Source organism: Sceloporus occidentalis, unplaced genomic scaffold (genome assembly GCF_023333645.1).
Source record: "Sceloporus occidentalis isolate IW3139 unplaced genomic scaffold, rSceOcc1.0.p SCAF_22, whole genome shotgun sequence".
NCBI lineage: Eukaryota > Metazoa > Chordata > Lepidosauria > Squamata > Phrynosomatidae > Sceloporus > Sceloporus occidentalis.
The window spans coordinates 3,216,431-3,241,399 of NW_028317002.1; the positions used below are offsets into that span (position 1 = coordinate 3,216,431).

At 40.1% G+C, this 24,969-nt stretch overlaps 1 protein-coding gene across 1 annotated transcript in view; it reads left to right on the forward strand.

Moving 5' to 3' along the window:
• Nucleotides 1–11,642: 11,642 nt before the first annotated feature.
• Nucleotides 11,643–24,969, forward strand: part of LOC149300889 (rab GTPase-binding effector protein 1-like) — a 46,899-nt gene continuing 33,572 nt past the window's right edge. Inside the window, exons 1-4 of the mRNA XM_089484552.1 lie at nucleotides 11,643–11,676; nucleotides 20,871–21,002; nucleotides 23,533–23,736; nucleotides 24,417–24,577. Of these exons, the coding sequence (XP_089340678.1) occupies nucleotides 11,643–11,676; nucleotides 20,871–21,002; nucleotides 23,533–23,736; nucleotides 24,417–24,577 (531 nt within the window). The remainder of the gene's footprint in view (nucleotides 11,677–20,870; nucleotides 21,003–23,532; nucleotides 23,737–24,416; nucleotides 24,578–24,969) is intronic.

Here is a 24,969-nt window from a genome sequence, read left to right on the forward strand (position 1 = left end):
GGCCGCTTTGATTTCATTAGGCGCCGGTGGAGTGACTGCCGCTTTCAATGTCGCTCGCAACCGCTTTGGTGGCGCAATGGGCCAGTTGACTAGACTTGCCCCCCAGGCCTTGGGCTGCCAGCCCTCCCCTGTTTGCCAGTACAACATTCACTCTTTCAATGATCTTTCTTACACCCAAGATGATGTCACTTCACATGTTAGATAGGTCACATTTCTATTTTTAATCCATCTAAAGGCTTAAAACTTTGCAGGCACATGGGTCATCACACCTTTCAAAAGTGATTTCCAATCTAGAGACAACTGAAAAAGTTGATCTGTCATCTAAATGTATGTGAAAGGAAAGGCTATGTTCTTTTTCACAAAAACATAACACTTGCCTAATGTTTATTTAGTAATCCAGTCATCTATTTTTTATTTATTATAATCTTTTATTTATATAGCACCAACAAACTAGAATTGACCAACTGTTATGAAAATGATTTTCCTAATTTGTGATTTACGTCATAGACAGCAGAATGACAGCAGAATGACAGCAGAATGACAGCAGAATTAATTTAATATAAAGGCTGAACTATTGACCTACTGGTCAATAGTTGTCCTAGGATCCCAACAACAACAACAACAAAGTTGCTATACAACCTATCCTAGCCTGAGGCGATAACAGCCAGTTCTTGTGTGATTGGTGTTGCTTAGTTACATATAGGCAGAGGCACATTTTGTTTTATTCACATGTGTGTAGGTATAGGATGTGTTAGTGATTCTGGTTTGCATGGTTACAACCAAAATATTGTACACCTTTCAACTGAAAAAACTGTTACTAGTTTACAATTGATACGGTTGCTATTTACATAGCAACCTATCAATACTATAGTAAAAAACACCTTAAAAAGAACCATACACCATGTGCTGGTGAAACTTCAATCCAGGGCTTGATGGTGCCTGGATCCAGAGGGCTTCACCTGTTTGTAAGCGCCCTGGGTTATAGACCGGAATCCTTCCAACGTTTCATCAAGTAGTCGTTATGACCAACGGAGTTCCACTTGATATTGTTTTGCTGGGTTTCTTCATCATCTCTGTAAGCTGACCATCTACCGAAGCTAAGTATTATTGTTATGTTATTGCAATCTGTTAAGACTGGTGTGTGACTTTAATTCTGCTGATCATTAAAGTATAATTACCATTCACCACAGTATTTAAGTATTTCTCACCATATGATCGACTGGAATACCTCATATTATATACCATTTGTATATCAAGATACAGAGTGTATATAGATTAAATAAATGTTATTGTTGTTATTAAGGTTCCCTGATTACCTTAATTAAATAATTTAAAGTTAGAATCAGGCCACAACCACAACAATTGGCGTAGTCGGCAGGATTCACAACACCAACCAAGACAAACCAATACATAAGATGAAAAGAGTCCTGCTTACTAACTAGAGATATTCAGGGTTTTTATTTCTCCAACATCGTATCCTCATTACAATATTTTATCTTTACAATTTTTTACCTTATCATGTTTCTGTGTCTGAATTATTCTGTACTCATTAACAGAGCTGGCCTTAGGTGTTCTGGCGCCCTGTGCAGACTACTCCTCTGGCGCCCCCCCATCCCAAAAAAAGGAAGGAATAAAAACTTGTAACAGAACTCCCCTTTCTCACTATCTATCCCCCTGTATCACTATCTACCACCTCTGCCACTTCTCACTGACCCCCCCTCTTCTTACTGACCGCCCCCCTCTGCCCCTTCCCCTTACTTACCTTGTTGAGTCCAGCGGTGGGAGAGGGAGGCGTCTGTCTTCCCGTGGTGCGCGCTTCAAAGCTGAGCGCCGGAATATTCAGTTGGAATATTGAGTCACGGAGAGCAAGGGGCGCCGAGCTGAAAACTTAACAAGCGACCGCTCGGCTCCCCTGCCCGGGACATAAATTAAAACATTTTTCTTTGTTTTAACTTTATTTAACATCCTCCATCCTCTAAAAAAAAACTTTATTTAACATGGAGGATGTTAAATAAAGTTAAAAAAAACAAAACAAAAAAACCCCCGATGTTTTAATTTAGGTGCAGAGGGGGCGGCTGCGGACCCCGCGGCGGCGGCGCCCCCTGGAGTGTGGCGCCCTGTGCGGTCGCACAGGTCGCACACCCCAAAGGCCGGCCCTGCTCATTAATACACCAATATTGGGATTTACAGAGAGGTTATATGTGGAGGTACAACAATTATTTGCCATGACCTCTATCTACAAGCTAATGTTTAAAGCAGTAATAAACTACACATTGCTCCTGTTGAATGAATAGAATCCAACTTTTTGGAGTCCAGGGCAAAGCAGAATGCAGGCCACTCATATATAGAATCAATGTCATTGGCACAGGGAACCCAAGATGCGGATCCTATTGGTCAAAATATCTGGAGGACACATGCAGGGGCTGGCAACATCGAGCCCAAGGACAACTCCAGCTAGGTGAGCCAGTAATAAAGCAACCCAAAGCACATTTGGAAGACAACAATGCCCAATGTGTACTATCTGATCAAAAACAGAAAGGGAATGCATAAAATCAAATGAAGGGAACATATAAACCACACAGTGAATGAGTAAATTATTTCTAAAGACCCTGTTTCACTACACACGGCTAGTGGCTGTATGTAGCACTGCAAGCCAAAAACACTATAAATATTTAGACGGAGTCCCAAAATCTTTCAATTAGCAATTGCTCCACCCTCCCCTGGACATGTGTTTCTCAAGAGCAAGTGCTTTAAGTACAGAATGTATAAGATATGTAAAAGAAGGAGCTATAGTTGAGAGACAAGGTTACAGCAAAAGCAAAGTTTAAAAAACATCAGTCCGAGACACGATGGACGCCAGAATTTAACTGGAGCATTATTTATTATTTTATTTTTCAAATGTATTATTATTTATTAATAACTTAACTATTAAGTTACTGGTAAAAAATGTATATAAAGTCCAGAAGGTGCTAAACATGACAACAGACTTCCATGTGCCACAAAGCTATAGAGCTTGATAACAACTGCACTGTGAATCAAAGCATTGCAAGAGCAATAATTATATCGCAGTGAAAACCTGGGGTTCATTTCATAATTTTTTATTAATCGGTTGCCTTTAAATCAATATGATCCATTGCAAGCACAGCAAAATGATACATTCAGGATACATGTCCTTGTGTATATTCGTACAGATGCTTGTAAGGACTTCCACGATTGGGCGAGTGAGTTTGGCACAGCTTGGATTTGCCCTGTCCAGGGTGGATTTAGCCATCACTAGTAAAGCTACAAAGCTATGCTGCTTATGTATTAATGTGACCCCTGTCCAACACCTTTCAGATTTGTTTTTTTTATTCTATGCTCTATATCATTTTCAGTTATATCAACCAATTATCAATGTCCAAGACCAAAATGCATGTAATATTACTGTTTATGGGAGGTCTGTCACTTTTAACCAATAGACAAACAAAAAACACATGCCGTTGGCAAAAACAATGCCATGTATTTAAAAACCTATTCCGCAAATACCATTCAGATTCACATTGCTTTTACATATGTTGTGAATGCTTTTGAAGTTTGATCTTTTAATTACACTGTTTAGGTTTCAAGCATCTCACTCAATGTTGCATGATTGGATGCAAATAATATGACTCTATAGTAGGTTTATGGATTATAGCAGTCATTCTTTTTTTAAGCAACAGAACCTTAGGTCTGATTGCACAAGAATTTTTTCATACTTACTTAACGCCACAGATGCTAGGCTTATATTTATAAGTACAACAGAGCATACTGTGCCAAGCGTTACACAAGATGGCAACCAACAATTTAACTCTGTGATTAATAGTTCCAAAGTGCATGCATATTACTGTTCTTCAAGCCCTGGGGGTATTTTGAGTTGTAGCCAAGTATTTGTTACATTTGACTTATATCTGGCTAACCAGTATGTTAGCGGGACTGGCGGGTCATGTGACGGGCAAATAACCCTTATACCAGTTATTATAGAGGAACTAAATACAGCTGCTGTTAAAGAAATAGTAATGCTTCTACTTTTTGGTTTAAATGCCAACTCCTGTTTGTGATCTGTGTGAGATCACAATAGGGAAGTTCAGATGTACATAGATATTTGTCAAGAGACAGACACACATATAGTATAAGAGTGTGTTACAAATGGGTTGATTCAGTAAATAGTTTTTAGGAGAGGGTCGCAGTGGAAAGAAACATTTCATCTCAAGAAACTACATACACACTTTACCAATTCTCATGTTTATTCAAGCGTGCTTACAGAGTTTCCCATAATTTTACTGACTTTAATAAAGCATTTTTTATGAATTTGTCCCTTATGATGGTTAGGAGGGCACGCAGCTTAGGTCTGCATGCATATGTGTAAATTGCTCAACTATGTTAGTTCTCCAGCCTAAAAATGCCCACATGACAATGGCTTGGTCAGTGTGAAAATCAATCTAGCATAGAGTACAGGGGTAGCTAAAGCAGTTGGAACAGCATTTTTAATAGATGTAGTTTTTTTTCAAATCTCTTACTTGTGGCCTAGTCACTTGTCCTGTGATGCACATTCATCTAGCACATAATATGGATATGGAAAAAATGTTATGTGACATTCATGTTCCCATACAAAATCTATTTGTTTAATGCTTACAGTGCCAAGAGTTACATAGTTATATAGTTACATAGGCTGAAAAAAGACATGCGTCCATCAAGTTCAGCCTTTCCTATATCTGTTAATTTGTTGCTGTTGACCCAAAAGAAGGCAAAAAAACCCCCCGTTTTCGCTCTTTCCAATTTTGCACTAACCAGGTAAAAATATTCCTTCTTGACCCCAAAATGGCAGTCAGATTTCTCCTTGGATCAATAAGCCGTTTCCCCATAATTAAAGATTATATCCCTGAATATTATGTTTTTCCAGGTATCCATCCAGTTGCAGTTTAAACGTCTGTACAGACTCCGATAAAACTACCTCTGCAGGCAGAGAATTCCACATCCTTATTGTCCTTACTGTAAAAAACCCTTTCCTCTGCCTTAGACTACATCTCCTTTCTTCCAATCTGAACGCATGACCAGGTGTCCTATGCATAGTCCTGTTTATGAACAGATTTCCACACAATGGTTTGTATTGGCCCCGAATATATTTCTATAATGTTATCATATCCCCTCTGAGGCGATGTTTTTCTAAACTAAACAGATTTAAATTAGTTAACCTTTCTTCATAACTATAGTGCTCCATTCCTTTTATTATTTTTTTAGCCCGCCTCTGCACCCTTTCTAGTGCTATGATATCCTTCTTTAGAATAGGTGCCCAAAATTGCACAGCATATTCAAGGTGCGGCCTTACCATTGATTTATACAGAGGCAAAATTATATCTTTATCCCGCGACTTGATGCCCCTTTTTATACACGACAATACCTTACTGGCCTTAGCAACCGCAGACTGACATTGCACATTGTTGCCTAGTTTGTTGTCTATAACAATTCCCAAATCCTTCTCATTTGTCGTTAGCCCTAATTCACTACCGTTTAGGGTGTAGGTTGCTTGTGCATTCGTTACCCCGAAGTGCATAACTTTACATTTGTCTACATTGAATTTCATCTGCCATTTGTGTGCCCAATTCCCCAGTCTATTTAGATCCCTCTGCAGCACAGTAATATCCTGCTCGCCCTGTATAACTTTACCTAGTTTAGTGTCATCTGCAAACACAGAAACATGACTTTCAATGCCTACTGCCAGGTCATTTATAAATATGTTGAATAAAATTGGTCCCAGAACAGAACCCTGAGGGACACCACTTACCACTTTTGACCAGCTTGAAAATTTACCATTTATAACAACTCTCTGTTCTCTATCTCTAAGCCAATGTTCTACCCAAGAACAAGAATTTGCATCTAGACCAATTTCCTTCAGTTTGAATACTAACCTATTGTGTGGAACCGTGTCAAACGCCTTGGCAAAATCCCAAAAGTAGATTACATCCACTGCAACACCCTTCGACACTTCTACTTACTTCTTCATAGAATGCAATTAAATTAGTTTGACAGGACCTATGTTTCATAAAACCATGCTGATTTTTGCTAATAATACTGTTCTTACCAAGGAATTCTTGAATATTATCCCTAAACAGCCCTTCAAATACTTTCCCAGCCACGGAAGTTAAGCTCACAGGTCTATAATTCCCGGGCACAGAGTTTGAACCCTTTTGAAAATAGGAACCACATCTGCCTTCCTCCAATCCTCTGGTACAATTCCTGAAACAAAAGAATCCCGAAAGATTAGAAACAGAGGTTCACTTATTTCCTGACTCAGCTCCTTAAGTACTCGTGGGTGAATACTGTCAGGCCCGGGAGCTTTGTTAACATTAATTTTCTTTAGGTGCTGCAGCACCTTGTCCTGAGCCATCCACTCCACAGTTTGACTGAAAATTTTTCTCAGTAGTCCTATGTATATCCATTGCCATAGGTTCCTCCTTAATATATACTGAGGAAAAATAGTCATTTAAAGTTTCTGCTTTTTCCTGGTCCTCCTTGACCAACATTTTTCATTTTTTGTTTTTTTAGAATTTATGTACTTAAAGAATTTTTGGGGGTTAGTTTTGCTCTCTTTGGCAATCACCCTCTCATTTTCTAGTTTAGCCCATCTAATCACCTTTTTGCATGCTTTATTGGCTTCCTTATATCTTATATAGGATGCCCCTGATTTGTCTGATTTAAATGCTGTAAAAGCCATTTTCTTACTTTTAATTTTCTCCTTAATGTCCCCACTAAGCCACATCGGTTTCAATTTGTTTCTTTTATATTTGTTTCCTAGTGGTACATACTGAGAAGTGTACCCTGCTAATATTTGTTTGAAAATACTAAATTTTTCCTCAGTATTTTATCCCTGAAGAGTTTTTGCCAGTCAATAAATTGTAAAGCTGTCCTTATCTTATTGAAATTGGCCTTCTTAAAATTATACGTTTTAGTATTCCCCATGGGCAATTTCTTTTTTGAGTTTATTTCAAAAGAGACCATATTGTGATCACTATTACCCAAGTGCTTCCCCACTTGAATGTTAGACACAAGATCAACATTGTTTGTTATCACCAGATCCAAACAAGTATCCTTTCTAGTTGGTGCTTGTACCAGTTGTGACATGAATGTGTCATTTAACAGATTGTAAGATTGGTTGGTGGGACTATGAGTGTATTTAAAGAAACATATATATACTATACCAATATTAAAATAATTTAATCAGGGCCATCATCTGATTTTTGGGGCCCAGTACGGATGCATGTGCTGCCCCCCCATCAGCTTTAGAACCACTCCCTGTGTTCCTTGAGACTACTTATTTTTCCCAGTCCATTTTTTTCCCATTTACCTGTCCTCTCAGTGTCCCTACCTGTCCTTTACAGTGTCCATAAAGCTTTGCCACCCTCTCCCCTGGTTCTATAGCCCGTTGTGCCTTGCTGGGATATCTATTCAATTTGACAATGAATTATGGGTATACTATGATGGTATATGGTCTCTGCCCCCCATTCACACACCTCTGCCTCCCCATGTCAATACCCCTGTGCCTCCCTCCACAGTGCCCATACCCCTATGCCTCCCACCAGGGATTAACTTAAGTGTGGGATTTGACATCCCACCCCCACACACATACTAACTCACAGGCTCGTCCTAACACTGGTTCAATTTTACAGTAATGTTCATTCGTGCTCACAGCATACAGTGACACACTACTACTGAGGGGTCAGGGAACCAAGGTCAAATGCTAATGCTTGAAAAACAACTTGCTGGTTTACTAAAATGAAAGTAGTTTAAGGCCTGCAACGTTACATTTCCAAAAGCACTTGCATGTCCTTGCCTGAAACTTGAAAATTACCCTGAGCCTGCAATACATATATATATAAGAAAGTACATGGGTTACTACGACTGCCTATTATCAAAGGAGAAGCAAATATAAGCCTATTTCCCTCCCATTCATGCACAATGGGGCAGGGGTTAATTAAATAAACCTGGAATGGGATTTTATTGACCAGGGCAGTGGCGTTTGGCCATGTCCATTCTCCACCTACTTTCCTCCAACTCCACCTCCACTAAAGGCTGACTGGGGCTAGCCTCCCCCTATGAGTGGCTAGCCTCAACCCTTCATGAAGCCACTACCAGAGAAGAGGGGGAGCTCCAAGTTCCATAGTCTGGAGTCTCCTGGTCAAGCCCTACTTCCTCAGGTGTCTAGGTCAGTTTCTTCTATCTCTGTGCAAGGAAGTGGTGTTAGGTCCACTTCTCTCCTGCTCCAAACCCACTGAGGTTAACTGTCCAAACGGGCAGCCAGCTTTACCCCTTCATAAGCTTTTTAAGGTTCCTAGGTATGCTTACCATGTATTTCATCATATTTTATTATTATTTTAAATAATATTTTATTATTTTATTTATATAATCCATACCGACTACGTGTACCTCTGGCTTCCTGACCCCGGCTATCTCAACGGTTCCTGTGTACCTCTGGCATCCCGACCCTGGTCTACTAAACGGCTTCCTTCTGACCACCCGTGCTTACAGCTACACTGCCAAGCGCCCTGTTACCCTCACCAGGCCCCTTGAGCGTGTTCTGTTCTGAGCAAGTGTGTTCCATTCCTGCATTCCGGATTCCCCCTGGTAAGACGAACCTCACAGCAGGGAGCATTAGGGGAAGGGGAGATGATTGCACCTTTGACATTGAGGGAGACGCTAGGTGGATGCTAGGATTGGAGGGAGGGAATATGAGGAGTATTTTTGGAGACACTGAATTTTAGGAAACAGACAGCCAGTTAGAGACAGAGGCAAGGCAGTTAGTTGCACAATCTATGATAGCGGGAAAGAGTTCAGGAGATAATAGGTAAATCTGGGTGTCATCGGCATACAGGTTGTATTGAAAGCTTGAGATTAGTTTGCAAGTAGGTAGTGTAAAGGGAGAACACAAAGGGTCCTAAAACTGAGCCTTGGGGTACTCCAACTGAGAGGGGAAGGGGAAGCGTTACTGGAGAGGGAGACACTGAACCCTCTGATCAGAATGGTAGGATGTCACAAAGAGTTTATGGAGAAGAGGGTGGTCCACAGTATTAAAAGCAGCAGAAAGGTCCAGTAGGTTTACCATGGAGTAGTGGCCTTTTGGATTTTATTAGTAAATTAGTTACTACTAATTATTAGTAAAGGCAGTCTCAGTAAGGCTAGGTTTCCACTTGGGTTTTTTTTTGCAAAAACGCTCATAATAACGCCAATTCTTCCACATGGCGTTTTATTAGTGAAAAAACGCTGCGGCCAGATGTTAGCTGTTCTTCAATAGGAAATCGCACAATGCCATATCCACTTGGCGTTTTTCTGTTTGGTGTTTTTTCAGTCCTCTTTCGCGTTTTACTGCTTTTTTGGGCTCTGTTGCAGTTTTTCAAAATCGCAGCATGTTGACACTCCGGCGTTTTTTGCAAGGAAATCTTGGCGTTTTTCTCCAATAGAAGTCTATGGGAGAGAAAAAAAACGCCATGAAAAAGCCATGTGCGTTTTTTATGGCGTTTTTTCCCACAGTTACAATGCAGAGGATGGACCCAGTATCTGTGTGTCTTACGAGAAATAGGCTGGAAACAAACAGTTTCACACAAAACAAAGTTCATATTGAATTTTAAACCATTTGGAACAAACATGGCATTACAAACAAACATACCCAACTGGATCCTGCGTGCCAAAAGCAACAGCAAACAATTTGCACCATCATTTGGGGCCAATCTTCCTAGAGGAGCAGACATTCGGAATAAAGCATGCCTTACAAACCACAGAAAAGAGACAAAAGGGTCCGCCGGGGCGTGTTCAAGTAGAACTCTACCAAGGAAATGACATCAGGAGGGGGCAGATACTTGCCATTTATCCAAATCCCTTTTAGCTGGGTGAAACTTCTAACTTGTAAAGGCTGGTAAAACTGCCTAAGGTCAAAAAAGCAATTTCCACAGAAAGGCTAAAACGCCAGAAAAAACGCCAAAAGGCAGGAAAATGCAGTGTCAGTGGCGTTTTTCATCAAGAAAATAACGCAGGAAAAAACCCCAAGTGGAAACCTAGCCTAAATCACTGGAAGCAGAATCCAGATTGAAGGGGTCACGCAAGGAGGTGAAGTTAAAAAGCTTAGTAAATTGGGTGTATACAATTATTTTAAGAAGCTTGGAGGCGAGAGTAAGTAGGGTGATTGGACTGTAATTGGACAGATAAGTCAGGTATTGAGAACATTTTCACCACTTTTAGCACCATTATTAGAAGAATTGTGTTATCACCATTAGCAAGTCGATTTAACAGAATCATCAAAATGTATTTATATTAAGTTTCCAGATATAGCCATGACCTTTCTCCATGTGTGTATTTTACTTTTGATCTTAGTGGGTCTATAAAGCAACATACCGGTATTGCATGTATCAAACTTATACTTCCCTACTATGGGGTTTGACATGGGCGACCTAGCTCCTGACACAGCAATTAAGTCAAACCATGTCAGACCCTGATCTTATCTTAACAAGTTGAAATTACTAAACAAGAGTGGAGTTCAAGCTGACTTGGTTCTAGCTCAAACTACTCTACTCCCCCAGCTATATTATGACAAAAATAATAATATCGGCACAAATATCCTATAGTCATTAGTGTCAACTTAAAAGGGTCAACTTGTATACCTCAAAGCATTTTGGGTCTCCTAAAACACTGGGCCTGATTATGGTGGCCAGGTGTCCCATTCTCAGGGGATAGTCCACGATTAAAGCTTCTGACCCTGGTTTCTGTTCTTTTCACAGAATTGTCCCTTGAAACCCTCTTATGTGTAACGGTATATTATATATCAAATGGAGTGAAAGGTATTCACTATAGTCAACAACATTTACAATGACTATAAAACGACATTGTCTGTGAGGTCGGAAAAGGTCCAAGGGCTAAAAAATGTTCAGAAACACTAAGGGACAGATCACACTGGATAGGAGACAGGGCTTTGACCTGACTTTTCGTGATCTAAAAGAGCTAAGTGGGCGCATTAAGTAGGGTATTTAGAAGAATAATGTATATTATTTACAGAATTTCATTTCTAAACACATTTTATGCTGTTTGTATGCACATTTTAATGACTTTTAGGGCTGTAGAACACAGTATACTTTTACTCAACAAACCTAGAAAAGAGTGACATCAGGTGAGTAGAGACAAAGGAATTTGAGGCCAAAGAGGGACTGTACATCCTAAAAATTGGGACGTATGTATAACTCAGGTGAGGAATTCTGACAGTCAGAAATATAAAAGCATTAATGGGTCATTTAATATTTGGTTACATACCATTTCCTTATATTAGCACGTATATACCATAGACAACAGTTTAAGTATGTATTAAATTAATTTAATGAATTGATTAATGAGTTTACTTTCTGTAATTAACAGTTCGCTTCACCCTTTTCCGGGTGAAACCATTAATCCCATGAGCTCTAATTAAAAGGCTCCCTTCCCTGCCCGACACAAACATGGCGGTCTTGGGAGCACTACCTTTGTCAGCGTCACGCCCAGCTCCGTCATCGCGCTGCCTGTCACGCTGTCAGGATGACGCGGTGCTGGAGGATGCCGAGGCCGAGCTTACTGCTCTAGGTCCACGAATCTAGATCCGTCTGGGGCCAGGGATGGCGGACCCGGATCCTGCTGCACACATGGACGGTAAATCTCTTTCTATTCAGTCTCGGCCCTAGCGGATAGGACAGCATAACGGTGCGGCCCGAACACACCCGGGGTTAACACCCCCCCCCCTGTCCAGCGGGGAAATGGGGAGAGGGGGCGGGTACATAAGGCAGTACACCTGGTATCCCTTGACAAGCGTATTTGCTGTATCATGTATCTCCTCCAGTATGTATGTATGTATGTATGTATGTATGTATGTATGTATGTATGTATGTATGTGTGTGTGTGTGTGTGTGAATATATATATATATTTATTAGCCTTTGTGAATGCTAAGGTAAATTTTAACATATATTTGTGTTCTTCTGTGGGTGTCAATTTAAAATGACACTCCAGCCACTATCTGCACTTTAATGCATATGATAGCTGCTTGATTCCTTTACATTATCATGGTGTCCCCTTTGCCAATGCAGGGGGGGGGGATTCTGTAGCCCCCTTCCCCCCCCCCCCCCGGCTGTAGAGTGCATCTCCTTCCGCGTGATATAAGTACCACTAATCAGCACTTTCCGAAACCTGCGCACGTGTGGGAAACTGTCCCATTGATAGAAATTGGAGCGCTTTTCTGCCACTGATTGGCTGCTTCAGAGTATGGAGGTGGAGGACAGCTGTGAGGCTGCAGCTTCTACTTTAGATATTTTTAAATATATGTTCTATAGTAGGGCTATCAGTGCAGCAAACTGTCCCTTTTACTCTTCGTGGGCTAGTGCAAATCATAGAAGGGACAAAGCAAGTGATATGGATATGTGCTAATTTCTTAAACACTTCATCCCAAATGATGCCAATTCACCCTGCGGCTATTCGGATCTATGCGGGTAGATATATAACTATCCCAGGTAATAGTTGTATATTTAGGGGCTCTGTCCCGATTTCATACACCTGTATAAAAATGGCAATAAAGGAATTTAGCATTAGTTGCCAAAGTAATTTTAGCTGTGTTCTAGTTTGTGAAATCTTTGGTTCCTTGAAGCAGGCTAAACCAGTCTACTTTGGCAGCTACCAGAGCTAGCACAACTTGGGAGGTTTGTGGCAATGCTGACTGACGTGGAGGAAAATAATCTAATTACATTTGGTATGCAACACCGGGACAAGTATTATCTGGGTAGAATACCTGATGCCATGTAATGAGAAGGCCATTGTAAACACATGGCATGTTATCATAGTTGGGATATGTTCCCTCAAGATTGTAAGCTTGCTAGCAGGGCTCTCTCCACCTAATCTATCGGTTTGTCTTAGTCTGTCAATTCTCGCCTTGTCATATCCCTTGAATATATGTATTGTATGAAGTGCTGGGTAAATTGTTGGCGCTATATAAATAAAAGATATGTAGGGTTGAAACATAATATAATAATAATAATCGATAATTAAAATCATTGACGATATAGATTTAGATATCGAATAGATTTTTATCGATTATAAAAAAAAAAAAAAAAAAAGTTTTTTTCAGAGCTAATGCTCTGAAAAACTCCTCTCCTTATATAATCCGACCTCAAACAGAGATCGGATTATGATTATAACACTAGAATCCATATCCCCCGCAACGCTGCAGGGGACCTGGATTCCCCTCACTGTCAGCCGCCTCTCCCCTCCACTTCCATACACCTCTCTGCCTCCTCCCCCTCCCATACACCTCTGCCTCTCTCCCGACTCCCTGGTATTTTGTGAACCTCCGTTGCCGACAGGCACTTTCACTGCAGCTTCATAGAAGCCTCAGCGTAAGTGAAGGGCAGTAACGGAGGCTGTCTGTGCACATCGTGCAGACCCCCACCGGCTGACGGAGAATTGAGGTCTCCTGCAGAGGATCCTCCTCTCTGTCAGCTGGTGGGGGTCTGCATCGCACAGACAGCCTCCGTTACTCACCTTCACTTACGCTGAGGCACCCTCCCATACACCGGGGGAGGGGGGAGGAGGTAGAGTGGTGTACGGGAGGAGGCAGAGTGGAGTACGGGAGGGGGGAGGAGGCAGAGTGGTATATGGGTGAGTTATAATGGTGTATGGGGGTGTGATGAATTTCAGGGAGGCAGAATGGCATATCTGGGGGAGTTAGAGTGGTGTATAGGGGGAGGTAGAGTGGTGTATGGGGTATAATGAATTTCAGAGTGGCATATCTGGGGGAGGCAGAGTGGTGAATCAGGGAGTATAATGAATTTCAGGGTGGTGCAGGGCATTTATGGGGGAGCGGAGTGGCATATCAGGGGGCACAGTGGCATATAGGGGGTATAAGGCATATTGATATTAGGCATATCTGGGGGTAAAAGGTATATCAGGGGGCTCAGTTGCATATCACTGGCATATAAGGAGTATAAGGCATATCGGGGGTCAGATGTGCATAACTGGGGGCAGCTTGGTAAATAAAAGAAAATATAAACAAGGCTTTTTTCTCATAGTTTTTATTAAATATGAAAAATAGTTAACATATGAATGAATATTTACTAATAACTTTGTATTAAAACCTAGTTTGAGAAACACTGTTTGGGTTCTTGTAGCTTTTATTATTATGTCAGTAAAATAAGAAGGTGAATAGAGAGAGGCCATTGCAATAAAGAGATGAAAGTGTAAATTGTACGTTTTTTATTGCATTATTTTAAATGAAAAAATTTAACGAATAATCGATTAATCGAAAAAAATAATCGGCCAACTAATCGATTATTAAAATAATCGTTAGTTGCAGCCCTAAATATATGTTCCAACAGGGTTATAAAACTGGACTGATGGAGCCCAATCTTTGTAGTGTTCTATATATATCTTTGATTTGACCTTGTTGCCAGTTTGTACGTAAGTTTGTCCTGCCTGGCCTCTGGTAAATGTTACATTTTAAAATATTACACAAAAATGGCAGGCAGAGGTATTTGGCCAAGCCTCTTATTTCCATCTGAAGATTAGGGTCTGTAGATTTACATTGGACTATTTGTTCTTCACCATCTAATCAATCTCCCGAATCCAGTTAAGTAGCATATACTACATGGGAACTTTGTGAACTGTATTAAACTGCAACTTTTATGTGAAATAAGCAACTGACGGGTGTGATTTAACAAGGAATAGAAGCAGTGTAGTCAAATACGTTAATGCTTTGTAAGTGTGACTGCATGGAATAAAAGCCTACTTTGTTTCTTCCAGATAATAACGGGAGAACAGTGGCCTGGATATTGTAGCATCTTCTTTCACGTAACCCATAGGTAGTAAGGTTAGGATTCGTGCTTATTGCATATGCAATAACTGAAGGCTTATAGTAAATGTTAATTATGAAGCAGCAGGTGTTGTAAAGGGTTATTGATCTGGTACACAATAAGTGGTGATAGCATCCTCCCTGTACCATTCGACAAAACAATTTCACTAGCGTTATCAAATATGAAAGTACGGAAGTTATTCAATGGCACAATTTGTAAACGTAATATACACCTTAACACATCCGGACTGTGTGACTGCTATTGCTAGTCCAAATGTTACCGTGGGCTGCTAATGTACACACACTGGCATGCAAGCAGGTGCTGCGTTAACGGACGTGCGGCTCATCTTCTTACATTTCAATCACGCGTTATGACACGGTGAGATTAGACACGGAAAATGCTGGCTGCTACCTGGAAAGCATTTAATTGCATTATCGTTGCGCGTGTCCGTTAATGACGTCATGGAATTTATTGATGAGCTAAGGGTTATTTCGCCAGTAGAAGATGTAGGTGGGTAAGCTATCTATGCTTGAAAATATTACCAGCCCCATTGCTGTATTTTTTGTTTAATCTCCCAATTTCTTGGGTTGGGTACTGAAATATTGCATGAAATGGCTACCTTGTTTACTGGAGGACTGTGGCAGAGCCGTGATTCTAAGTACTGTTGAATGTCCACACCTTTCTCAGAAATAATTCTTTAATAATACAAAGCTTTTTCTTAATTATCAAGAGACACAAAAGCAGACGGTGAAAGGCATGATAAAAGCTTCTCGTTAGAGCAAAGAAAAACTCAGAAGATGTGTTTTCCTAACATGCTAGAGAGCATCATAATTGTGTTGACTGGAACAGCAACTTTAATTATGCAGACTCCATGCAAATGTGTAAGAGTAGCTGTGTACCTGCGGTCAGGACTGCCAGGAAAGACACGGCATCAGAAGTCTGACATTAATGACCGTGTCTTCTGGCACCTACTTTTTGGACTGCACCTATATGGACATAGCCCAACTTCCCTACCGGCAACTGGAAAAATGACGTTCTTAAAGGGACAGTCCAGCCGTCGTGTACAGCTTTAAAATAACATCCCCCCCCCCTGTGCAAATGTATGATGGGATTATTGAGAATCCTCTTCCTTGCCTATGCACCGTGCAGTATTCTCACCACCAGCCAGCTCCAGTGCTGAATCAAGATAGCGTTAGCTGATCTCACAAGAACCCCCACTCACATAGAACTCTGTTCATTTCCGGCAGCCAAAACTGTTGCGGAGCTGGGACTTCAGAGGCGCCGCATTTAAGGACTTTAATTTAAAAATGGATTTTGTGTCCAATATGGATATGATATGTTGCTCTCTTGCTTCATTATGCATAGGGAAGGAGAGATGAATAGTCCTCTGTGCTACACAACATGGTGGTACACTTAATGATTTACAATATAAAAATCCCTGTAGATCTCTTGGCTCATTTTGCATTTTTTTTTGTTTTTGTTTTTTTTTTTTGCATTCTTCCAAGTTGTATTGAACAATACATCATTATCTTCAGCAAGATGATCATGATATCACACTGTACTGTTTAAAGCCACAACAGAAGTATCTTATATTGCCTTTCAATGCAGTTGGGTGCAGCATGTTGTGAGTTATATTTTTTGACTCTCTGGCAGAGAAATGTATTTGTATGAGCCTTTCTACGGGGATATTCTTAAAACGCTGAACTGTGAGTGCAGCAAAGTATGTGAAGAATTTAAATTTTGTGTGCATGTACAACGTTCGCTTGGGGCAAATTACCTACTGGTTTCAAAGTATTGGAAAATAATTATGAAGCTGTGTAGGAGCTTAAAGCAAAAGTTGTGGTCGCTTCTGTTAAAGGGGCAGTTTAATGTCGTGTACAGCCTCGCTACTAATTAATGATTTTTAAAGAATGTTGTAAGTGCTTTAATAAAAGTTATGTGCTTTAGGAAAAAATAAGGAATTAAGTATTTATCTTTTAGGAGAAGCTGTATCGCGCTATCCTCTCTGTTGGTCCAACCTTTCTTGTCACTTCTGGCTACTTGAAGGTCACCTGGAGCTCTTGTGCCGGCCGGTGAGCGTGTGCACCAGCAAGCGGGGCTGGACTAGCGATTCTCACGCGGTGGGCATATCCATCCAGCTTCTGGCCGACGGCTGATCAGGTCAATGTGCAGTGCTCTCTGTGCCCGCAGGGAAGTAGAAGTCAAGATGGAAAAAGGCAAATCTATAGGGTATATTCTAATAAATCCCTCTGTGCATTTGCCCAGGAGCGGAATTTGCCCAGGAGTTTAAGGGAATTCAGCATTACTGTATTTATATTCATACCCACTTCTGATGAGAAATTGTATCCCGATTGACAGAGGTGGGATAGCTGACTGGTAGCTTGAATATCTTTTCTCTCGATTTGTTCTTTTTAGGAAAACGTTATAGCTGGAGATGGTTTCTTCATGCTTGTGGTATTCATAGCAAATCCTTCATACCAAGCAGGAAAATTATAACTTGTATATTTAATGGTAAATAAGAAAAATACTTCAATTTATGTAAAGTCGGAGGGAAATAGATATTTAACAGTTCATGTACATCTGCCTAGAAAATGCTACTTTTCAATATGTTCATCAGCGTGCTTTATAGAATATGGAATATTTTGTTAGATTAAAATGCCTTTACATAACAGACAAGTTTGACTCCATGAATAATTCAAATGCTTTAGAAAAGGAACAGGCGTTCTCAGCTAGTATTACCTCCTATAGTGAACGTTAAGTCCGCAAGGAAATAATAAAGGCTGCGACGATGATCTGGAGTTGAAATAGCCAATAATTGCATTTCATTAACTGATTCAGCGAGACAAAACTTCACCACCTATAATTTGTTTTAAAATGTATTGTAAAATATACATTAAATATATTGCTGACCAAATCTATTGACTTTTTTGGATGACGTAATGAGCATTCCACCGCTGCTGGAAGGTTTATGCCGTATTCCTTTTTGCCCTACTATAACTGTGTTCTTCATTTTGTGGCACACGTTTCTAGGTTTAAATACCCCGTTTCAGCACTGCATCTTGTTTACTTTATAAAAGTTATCCCCATCTTTCATGTTCATTTTTTCCCCTAGTTTTTCATAGTCTTCCGTTTTCACATCATGATGAGCATAAATGTCCTCTAAAGTGTAATGCAGCTCATTGAGACTTCTCGATGATCTTTTACCTGCCAAACTATAGTTGTAGTGCAGAAAATGTAAGTGCTTGTTAAAAAATAAAAAAAGCATTTATTTATGAGAATGTAACAAAATACCTGTTTATCAAGGATACCAAAATGCATCCTGTCATGTTGATTCTGTGGCATTTTTTGTCTCAAATCTGTTTTAGTAACGAATACAGTAAACCACCTACATGCTAGGTGCTTACTGTGAGGCCTTTTTGTGTTGATTCAGCTCATTGACTTCACATTATATCTTAAGCTTGACTGGCCCTGTATAATGTATCGTTAAGTCATTAATGATTTCTTCCGTCTCCTTACACACTGAAGCATGCACTATACAGGGCCAATTTACACCGCTTGCTGGAGAAACTTGCTATTGTTGTCCCCTCATAATGAATAAACCCCTCTGTGCTGGATTTGTTGTGGGGTTTACAGATTACCTTTTTATTTATTTGTTGGTAAATCCAGGTGAGTTCAAACCTTTCTACACACATGGTGTAAGGCGCAAATCCTTCGATGTAATTTGTACCAAGATACTTGTAGAGTCTGTACTGTGGTTTTGATGTCTGATCTTTGTTGCTTCACAGGAAGTATCAGAGATAAAACGTAGCAAAACCGTACGCAGAAGATAAGCCACCAAAATTCCGTTGCCATGCCTTTAATAACAGTTCAGAGAATGTAGTTCTCAAGGTGACCAAAAAAAGAATCTGTTTGTGAAATGAACAAATTTGAAGCTTTTCCATTCCTTGCAGAAAGGGCAGTGAGGCGTGTGATCCTCTTAAAGTGGATCTTGTGATTGCAGAGAGTACTTTTTTGTTTATTAGAAATTGATCTTTTTCACATTGGTAAGCGAGCAGACTCGCAAGTACTGCTGGTTAAGCTCAGGTTTTCTGTATCTTATAACAGTAAGATAATATTACAAGTTGTATTAGCCACCTGCATTCACCAAGGTTAACAGCCGACGCATAGTAAATTTGTCATATGCTTCCTTTGTTTCCATGTTGGTTTCACGGTTTGTGTAGCTGCGGGGGATGCAGCTGGGCCGTGACATGGCTACCATAGCAGATACTGGTCTAATAAAATCATAGGGGGGATTATGGCCTTCGAAGGTCAAACTAACTTGCTCTCAGCCCCACATAGTTACATCCCTGGACTCGCTGTTAACGATCACTTCATCAGGGTGGCTTGTACTTTTTTTTTTATTATTATTTATTTTTTGTAAACCTAGTGATAAATATGATTTCCATGTTTTGTTATGACGGTTGAATCCTGCTGGCTGCTGGTAGAGTTAAAATGACTTTCTCGCCTAGATTTAATCTTTTTTTTTTTTTTTTAATCTGATTTGGCACCAGATTTTTGTAAGAAATCGTGGTAACTGTGAACTAAGGAAACTTGTTTTTCTGTTTGGTTTTTTTTTTTTTTTTTTTTTTTTATTATTGTCCACCTTTTAAGTGACAATCCAGCCATCATATGTACTTTAATCCATTTTTGTGTTCCTCTTGGAAATGCATGGAAGGATTCTGGATAATCCCCCCTCTCCACACATTTACTTTTTTCCTAGGCTTGCAGGAGATGTTTGGCATCACCTAGTTGCCAAAGCACATGCACAGTTTTCTCACCTCCAGCTCTGGCTCATACGGTGGCTTTGGAGGGTCCAATGATGCCCCCCTGCTCATGTGCAGGAAGCACTCCCACTTTGGGATTCCAGCACTTTCTCGCCACTCATTGGCTGCTTCACGCAGCCGCAAGTGGGGCAAAAACAGGGCCATGGCGCTGCAGCTTCTCTTTAAGGCAAGTAAACCCCCCCCCCCCCCCACATACAGAGTCAAGTTATTTCTTGAAGGGAAACTCAGACCAAACAATTATTCCAAGTAGCAGATTAAAATAAGCTTTCAAAAATATTATTTTATTTGCTTTTTAAAATCTTTTTGCATAATGTTTCCAGGCTAGTGTCAATTAACTATTTGTGTGTCCTAGATGTTGCTTTAGCACAGTCCGCTAGACAAACACCCTGACTCATTTCGGTCTATTCACCATACCATCAAAGCCTAGTTAAATGAGTGAGATTTCCAAGTCTCAATTAAATTTTTACAGGGCGACCTCAGCCCTTCTTGCTGGAGAAACCTGCCAGCGTTGGCCCTTCATAATTAATATTGAAATGAGGACCTTAAACCACAACTCTTTTTTCAGACCTTCCTGCTAACTCTACTGAGTGTAGACCCTCTTGTAATACTGGCTGTGATAAACAATAGAATGGCTTAGTCTTAATCATCCGGCCAAACTCTTTGACCAATGAAAGCCTAACGAAGAACAGACTTCCTCATTGTCTCTTAAAATCTCATAACTGCCAACGATAGTAGCCTCCGAGTCTGCAGATGAAGAGGTTTATTGAAACAAAATGTGCTAAAACCAGGTTTTTGTCCATGCCAACCGGCTCAAGGATTTTCGCGTGGTAGCATATTCAAAATATTGAATGCAAAAATATAGGGGCTTGCTCAGCAAGATGCTACTATGTTCAGCCATCATTGGAAGTCTTAACATACATGACTTTTTATAACATCCTCTACTAGATTACATGTAGTTTTGTCTTGATGACTGGTGGTTTTCTGAGGAAAAGCTTATTGCTGTGTTTTTATTTTATGCATTTCTAAGATAAGAGTCCAAGGAAGTCGGTGGGAAGGATTAATTTAGGTGACCTCTTAGACTGTTCTTGGTGTATTGATGGTATGAATGTTAATATGTATAACAATGATGCAAAATGTATTTGATTTTAATGTGCCTTCTAAACGTGAGCCTTTTGTCTGTCACTATAGTGTCTGCTCTCCAGCAGCGGGTCGCCGAACTGGAGAGAAATAATGCAGAATTTCTTCGGACTAAACAACAACTTGAACTTGAATTTAATCAGAAGAGGGCAAAATTCAAAGAGTTGTACTTGGCAAAAGAAGGTAACCTGGTGCATTTTACCCTTTTTGTTGCGTCTGGGCACAATAAATATATTTAACATCCATAATGGCTGAATTTAACTCGATCTAAGGTAAGCCCTGCTGAAAAATTTTGCGGGTAAATGTGCACTCTACTGCCCCAAACAGCCTCACCATACACAAATGAATATTTATGTATTTTGTGAGGACTTTTAAAATGACTCTGTAAAACTTTTTTATTTGAAAAATGGTGCTGCATAACTCCCCATCCACTGGTAGGTAAGTACTCCTCTTGAAATCATGGCATGCACACAGAGAATCTCGGTACACCCTCCAGAAATCCACTGGAGCTGGCCTGATGTGGGAGTCATGTATGTGGATGAAGACAAATTTTTGCATGACAAATGAGCTTGGCATGGTAAAATGTATAGACAGGATTCTGATGAATCCTCCTATGCCTTTAGGGGAATAAAACATTAATTACAAGGTAACAGTATCATATGCAATTAAGTGTACGTGGGCACTGGAGTGTACATTTAAAAGCCGCTCTGATAGTTATGTTTTTAAGTCTATATTTATCAATTCATGCAAAGGCATTCGGTATTGCTCTCAAGTCTATGGGTACAGTTCTAAATGAAGCAACAGACTATATGGATATATCTGGTATGTATAATATATAGATATGTATAGAATGCCCATTGGACTTGATCAGCATTTTGGAAACCCATACAGTAGTGCATTTAAATGAGCTGTAAGTGACGAGCAATATACAGGAGCTATGAAGGGTGGAGGTTCAAGCCAGCTTTTGCAGTTTATGCAGTGGTGGGTTCTGTTATCTGATGCTGTAAACAGAAGGGGAAGTGAAGCCATCATATATGTAGATTAGTAGAAGTACAATACATCACTATGACTTTGAGGGTTAGTGAAATATGTCAAATGACACTGAGACCCAAAGTTGAACTAGCTGGGGTTCATAGAACAGTATATGATATATGAAGGTAACCACGCTGATCACATTCAGCTACAATCTCATTTTCTGCTTTTAAAGTCTGCTTTGATTCAGCGTGATAATAAAAATAGAGCTGACACAGACATTTATAAAGCTGTTTCCTCTAACAGATGATAACAAAGTGCAAGTCAGAATAATAAAAGATTGAATTTCCCTTGGCATTATCTCTCGCTTCCTGCATTTGCCATATAGTTGTGTGTGTGTGTGTGTGTGTGTGATTGATTAGTGGAGTTAACTCATGCACATTTGTGAACTAAATGATTGTCCTCTAATATATTCTGGATGTCATCAGCTGTACACTGAAGGCTATACTGCGTTTTTTTTGTTTTTTTTATGTCCTTATTGTGAGGTTGATGGCAAATATTGCCTTACCTTTTTAGTTTTTGTGATTAAGTTATTCCACTTATGAGTACATCCTTTTCTTGTACTTGATCCACTAAATAGAAATGGACTTAACTTAGGACAACACTCTGTTTACATGACTATGATGCTTCCCACTATAATTTTTTAATTAAGTTTTTTTTTTAATTCCCTCTGTTGGCTTATGGTGATGTGAAGAGTTAATCATACAAGGGGTACATTAATACAGTCCTAGACTAGCCATCTGGCATTCTGGGCAAATGCCCAGTGGACATTGCTCCATCCGAGTGATACTTTGTGCTGCCAATGGCTGGATATGCCTGACCACATGCTGCATGAGCATAAAAACATAACCTGTGCCCTCTTTTATATCAAGCCATCATTCACACTTATGTAACGGGCCAAAGCCGCCTTGTCGTCCCAGTCTGGTCCCTCATTAATGAACTGATAAGCTGTTAGAAGTAATGTAGACAAAGCTTAAGGGGCTAAGCGCTCCAAATGACTGATATTAGCACTGGTGAGTTTGCTTTAGACTGATTTACTTCACCATTCATTATTAAGGGAAACATTGGTAGGTTCCCCCCCATGTAAAGGGCTCTGTTAACCCTGTATAATGCATCATTCAATGTGTAAGGGCACCTAAACAAAATGTTGCAGATTTAGCTGTACATGTGGGGGGATCAAACAAACAAAACCTGTAAACCTGTCCTTGAAAAACTACATAACCTTTTATAAATCCTTCAGTCTCTTGTACTTTTTAACAATCTACCAAACATGTTCATGTTTATGAAAGCATAACTTGAATTTTATTTTTTTCATTCATTTGCACAACCTAAACAAATAATAATAATGTGTTGTCTTTTGTATAATTTATTAAAACCTCTCTAACTCATGGACTGAATATATAAATGTTAAGAAAGCTATATGTGTGTGGGTAGTCCTAGTGCAGAAGGAATCGAGGAAAGGTGCTAAAATCATCTCCAGCCCTTTAGGCCACTGCTGTCTACCTCCAAAATTGCAAGGGACAGGTAAATTAAACATAAATTATTTTTTTTAATTTTTCTTAAAGCATACATTGTGACACTGCTGCATGATGGTTACATGAGAGAAACTTTAATGACCAAGTGTAATTGCGTCACTTCTGGTCAAACCTTTCTTTCACCCATCTGGTTCTTTTCCTTGCAGTGGACTTAAAACGCCAGCATGCTGCTGTACAGGCTGCCCAAGAAGAGATTGCACTGCTAAACGTTCAACTATTACAAGCACGGGCAGACATTGAGAACATCAAGGCAATAGCCACTGTGTCGGAGACCACCAAGCAGGAAGCTATTGATGAAGTGAAGAAACAATGGCAGGAAGAAGTTGCATCCCTTCAGGCAATCATGAAAGGTGCGCATGGCAAGATGTTTGGGTAGAAAAGAGTGTACAAAGTGGAATATGGATGTGGCGAATATTAAAGATTAATCGTTTACGTAGAATTTTACCCCCCCTAAGGACAATGGGCGGTCCCTAAACCCATTAAAAACAATGTATTTTGAGCCCGTACATGTACGGGCTTTGTCGTTAAGGGGTTAAATTGGGCAGATAGCAATGTGTGTGATTATGCAGAGTGAAAGATGGGCACATCACTAAATAAGAGGATATGTATAGAATTTAATTCATTGTAATTAAGCAGCTTGTGAACTTAGGAAAGGTAGAAGCAAACGGCATAAATATTACTACCAAAACCTTGTTGTGCATCTTTTTTATCTAGAATAAACAGGAGTAAGTACCCCCCTTAAACTGGACATTTAGTGAATAAATGCCAGATATTTATTTCCAATAAAGTCATCTCACTTTGCATTACAAAAGCTAACCCCAGTGACTTCCATGGCCCTGTATACGACATGTTTAAATATGCTAGATGTCTTGAAAGTCACACATGCATTACACAGGGCCAGCTCTTGCATAGAAATTTGCAGGGGCTGACCTGTTATAAAGTATAGTGAATTCAGGAAGTTGAAACCACAACTGTCCTACCAACTCTAGCTTTAGTGAATTAACCCTTCTTTCACCAAATTTGCTTTTAGAGACTGTACGAGACTATGAACTCCAGTTCCATCATCGGCTGGAGCAAGAGCGTGCTCAGTGGGGTCAGTACCGTGAATCTGTCGAGAGAGAGATTGCAGAGCTCAGGAGACGGCTGTCTGAAGGTCAACAAGAGGAGAATCTAGAGAATGATATGAAAAAGGTTTGCTGATTGAGAATACATCACTTTCATAGATTGCCATTAGCTGTCTTGAGACTAAATAGTTTAAATGCGAGTTAAAAGGTCAGCTCCACCATATAGGTTTGACCTTTTGAAACTCATTTTGTTAAAACTGTACGTACAGATTAGGGTATCATGAACAGTTAGAAATAATTACATTACTTCTTCTCCAGTGTGCTAAGCTGCCTTAGCTGCAGTGGCTTGTCTGTGGGGAGGCTCCTGATCAAACATGTGTTTCCCTGCCATCCCAGGTGACACTAAGGATAGACTCCTCCTCCGTACCTGAGATAGAGCAGGACTCAAAACTTTAAAAGGGCCCTCCCCTCCTACTAACACCAGTTTTTTTTCCTGCCCTACATCGGGTAGGGGGACTC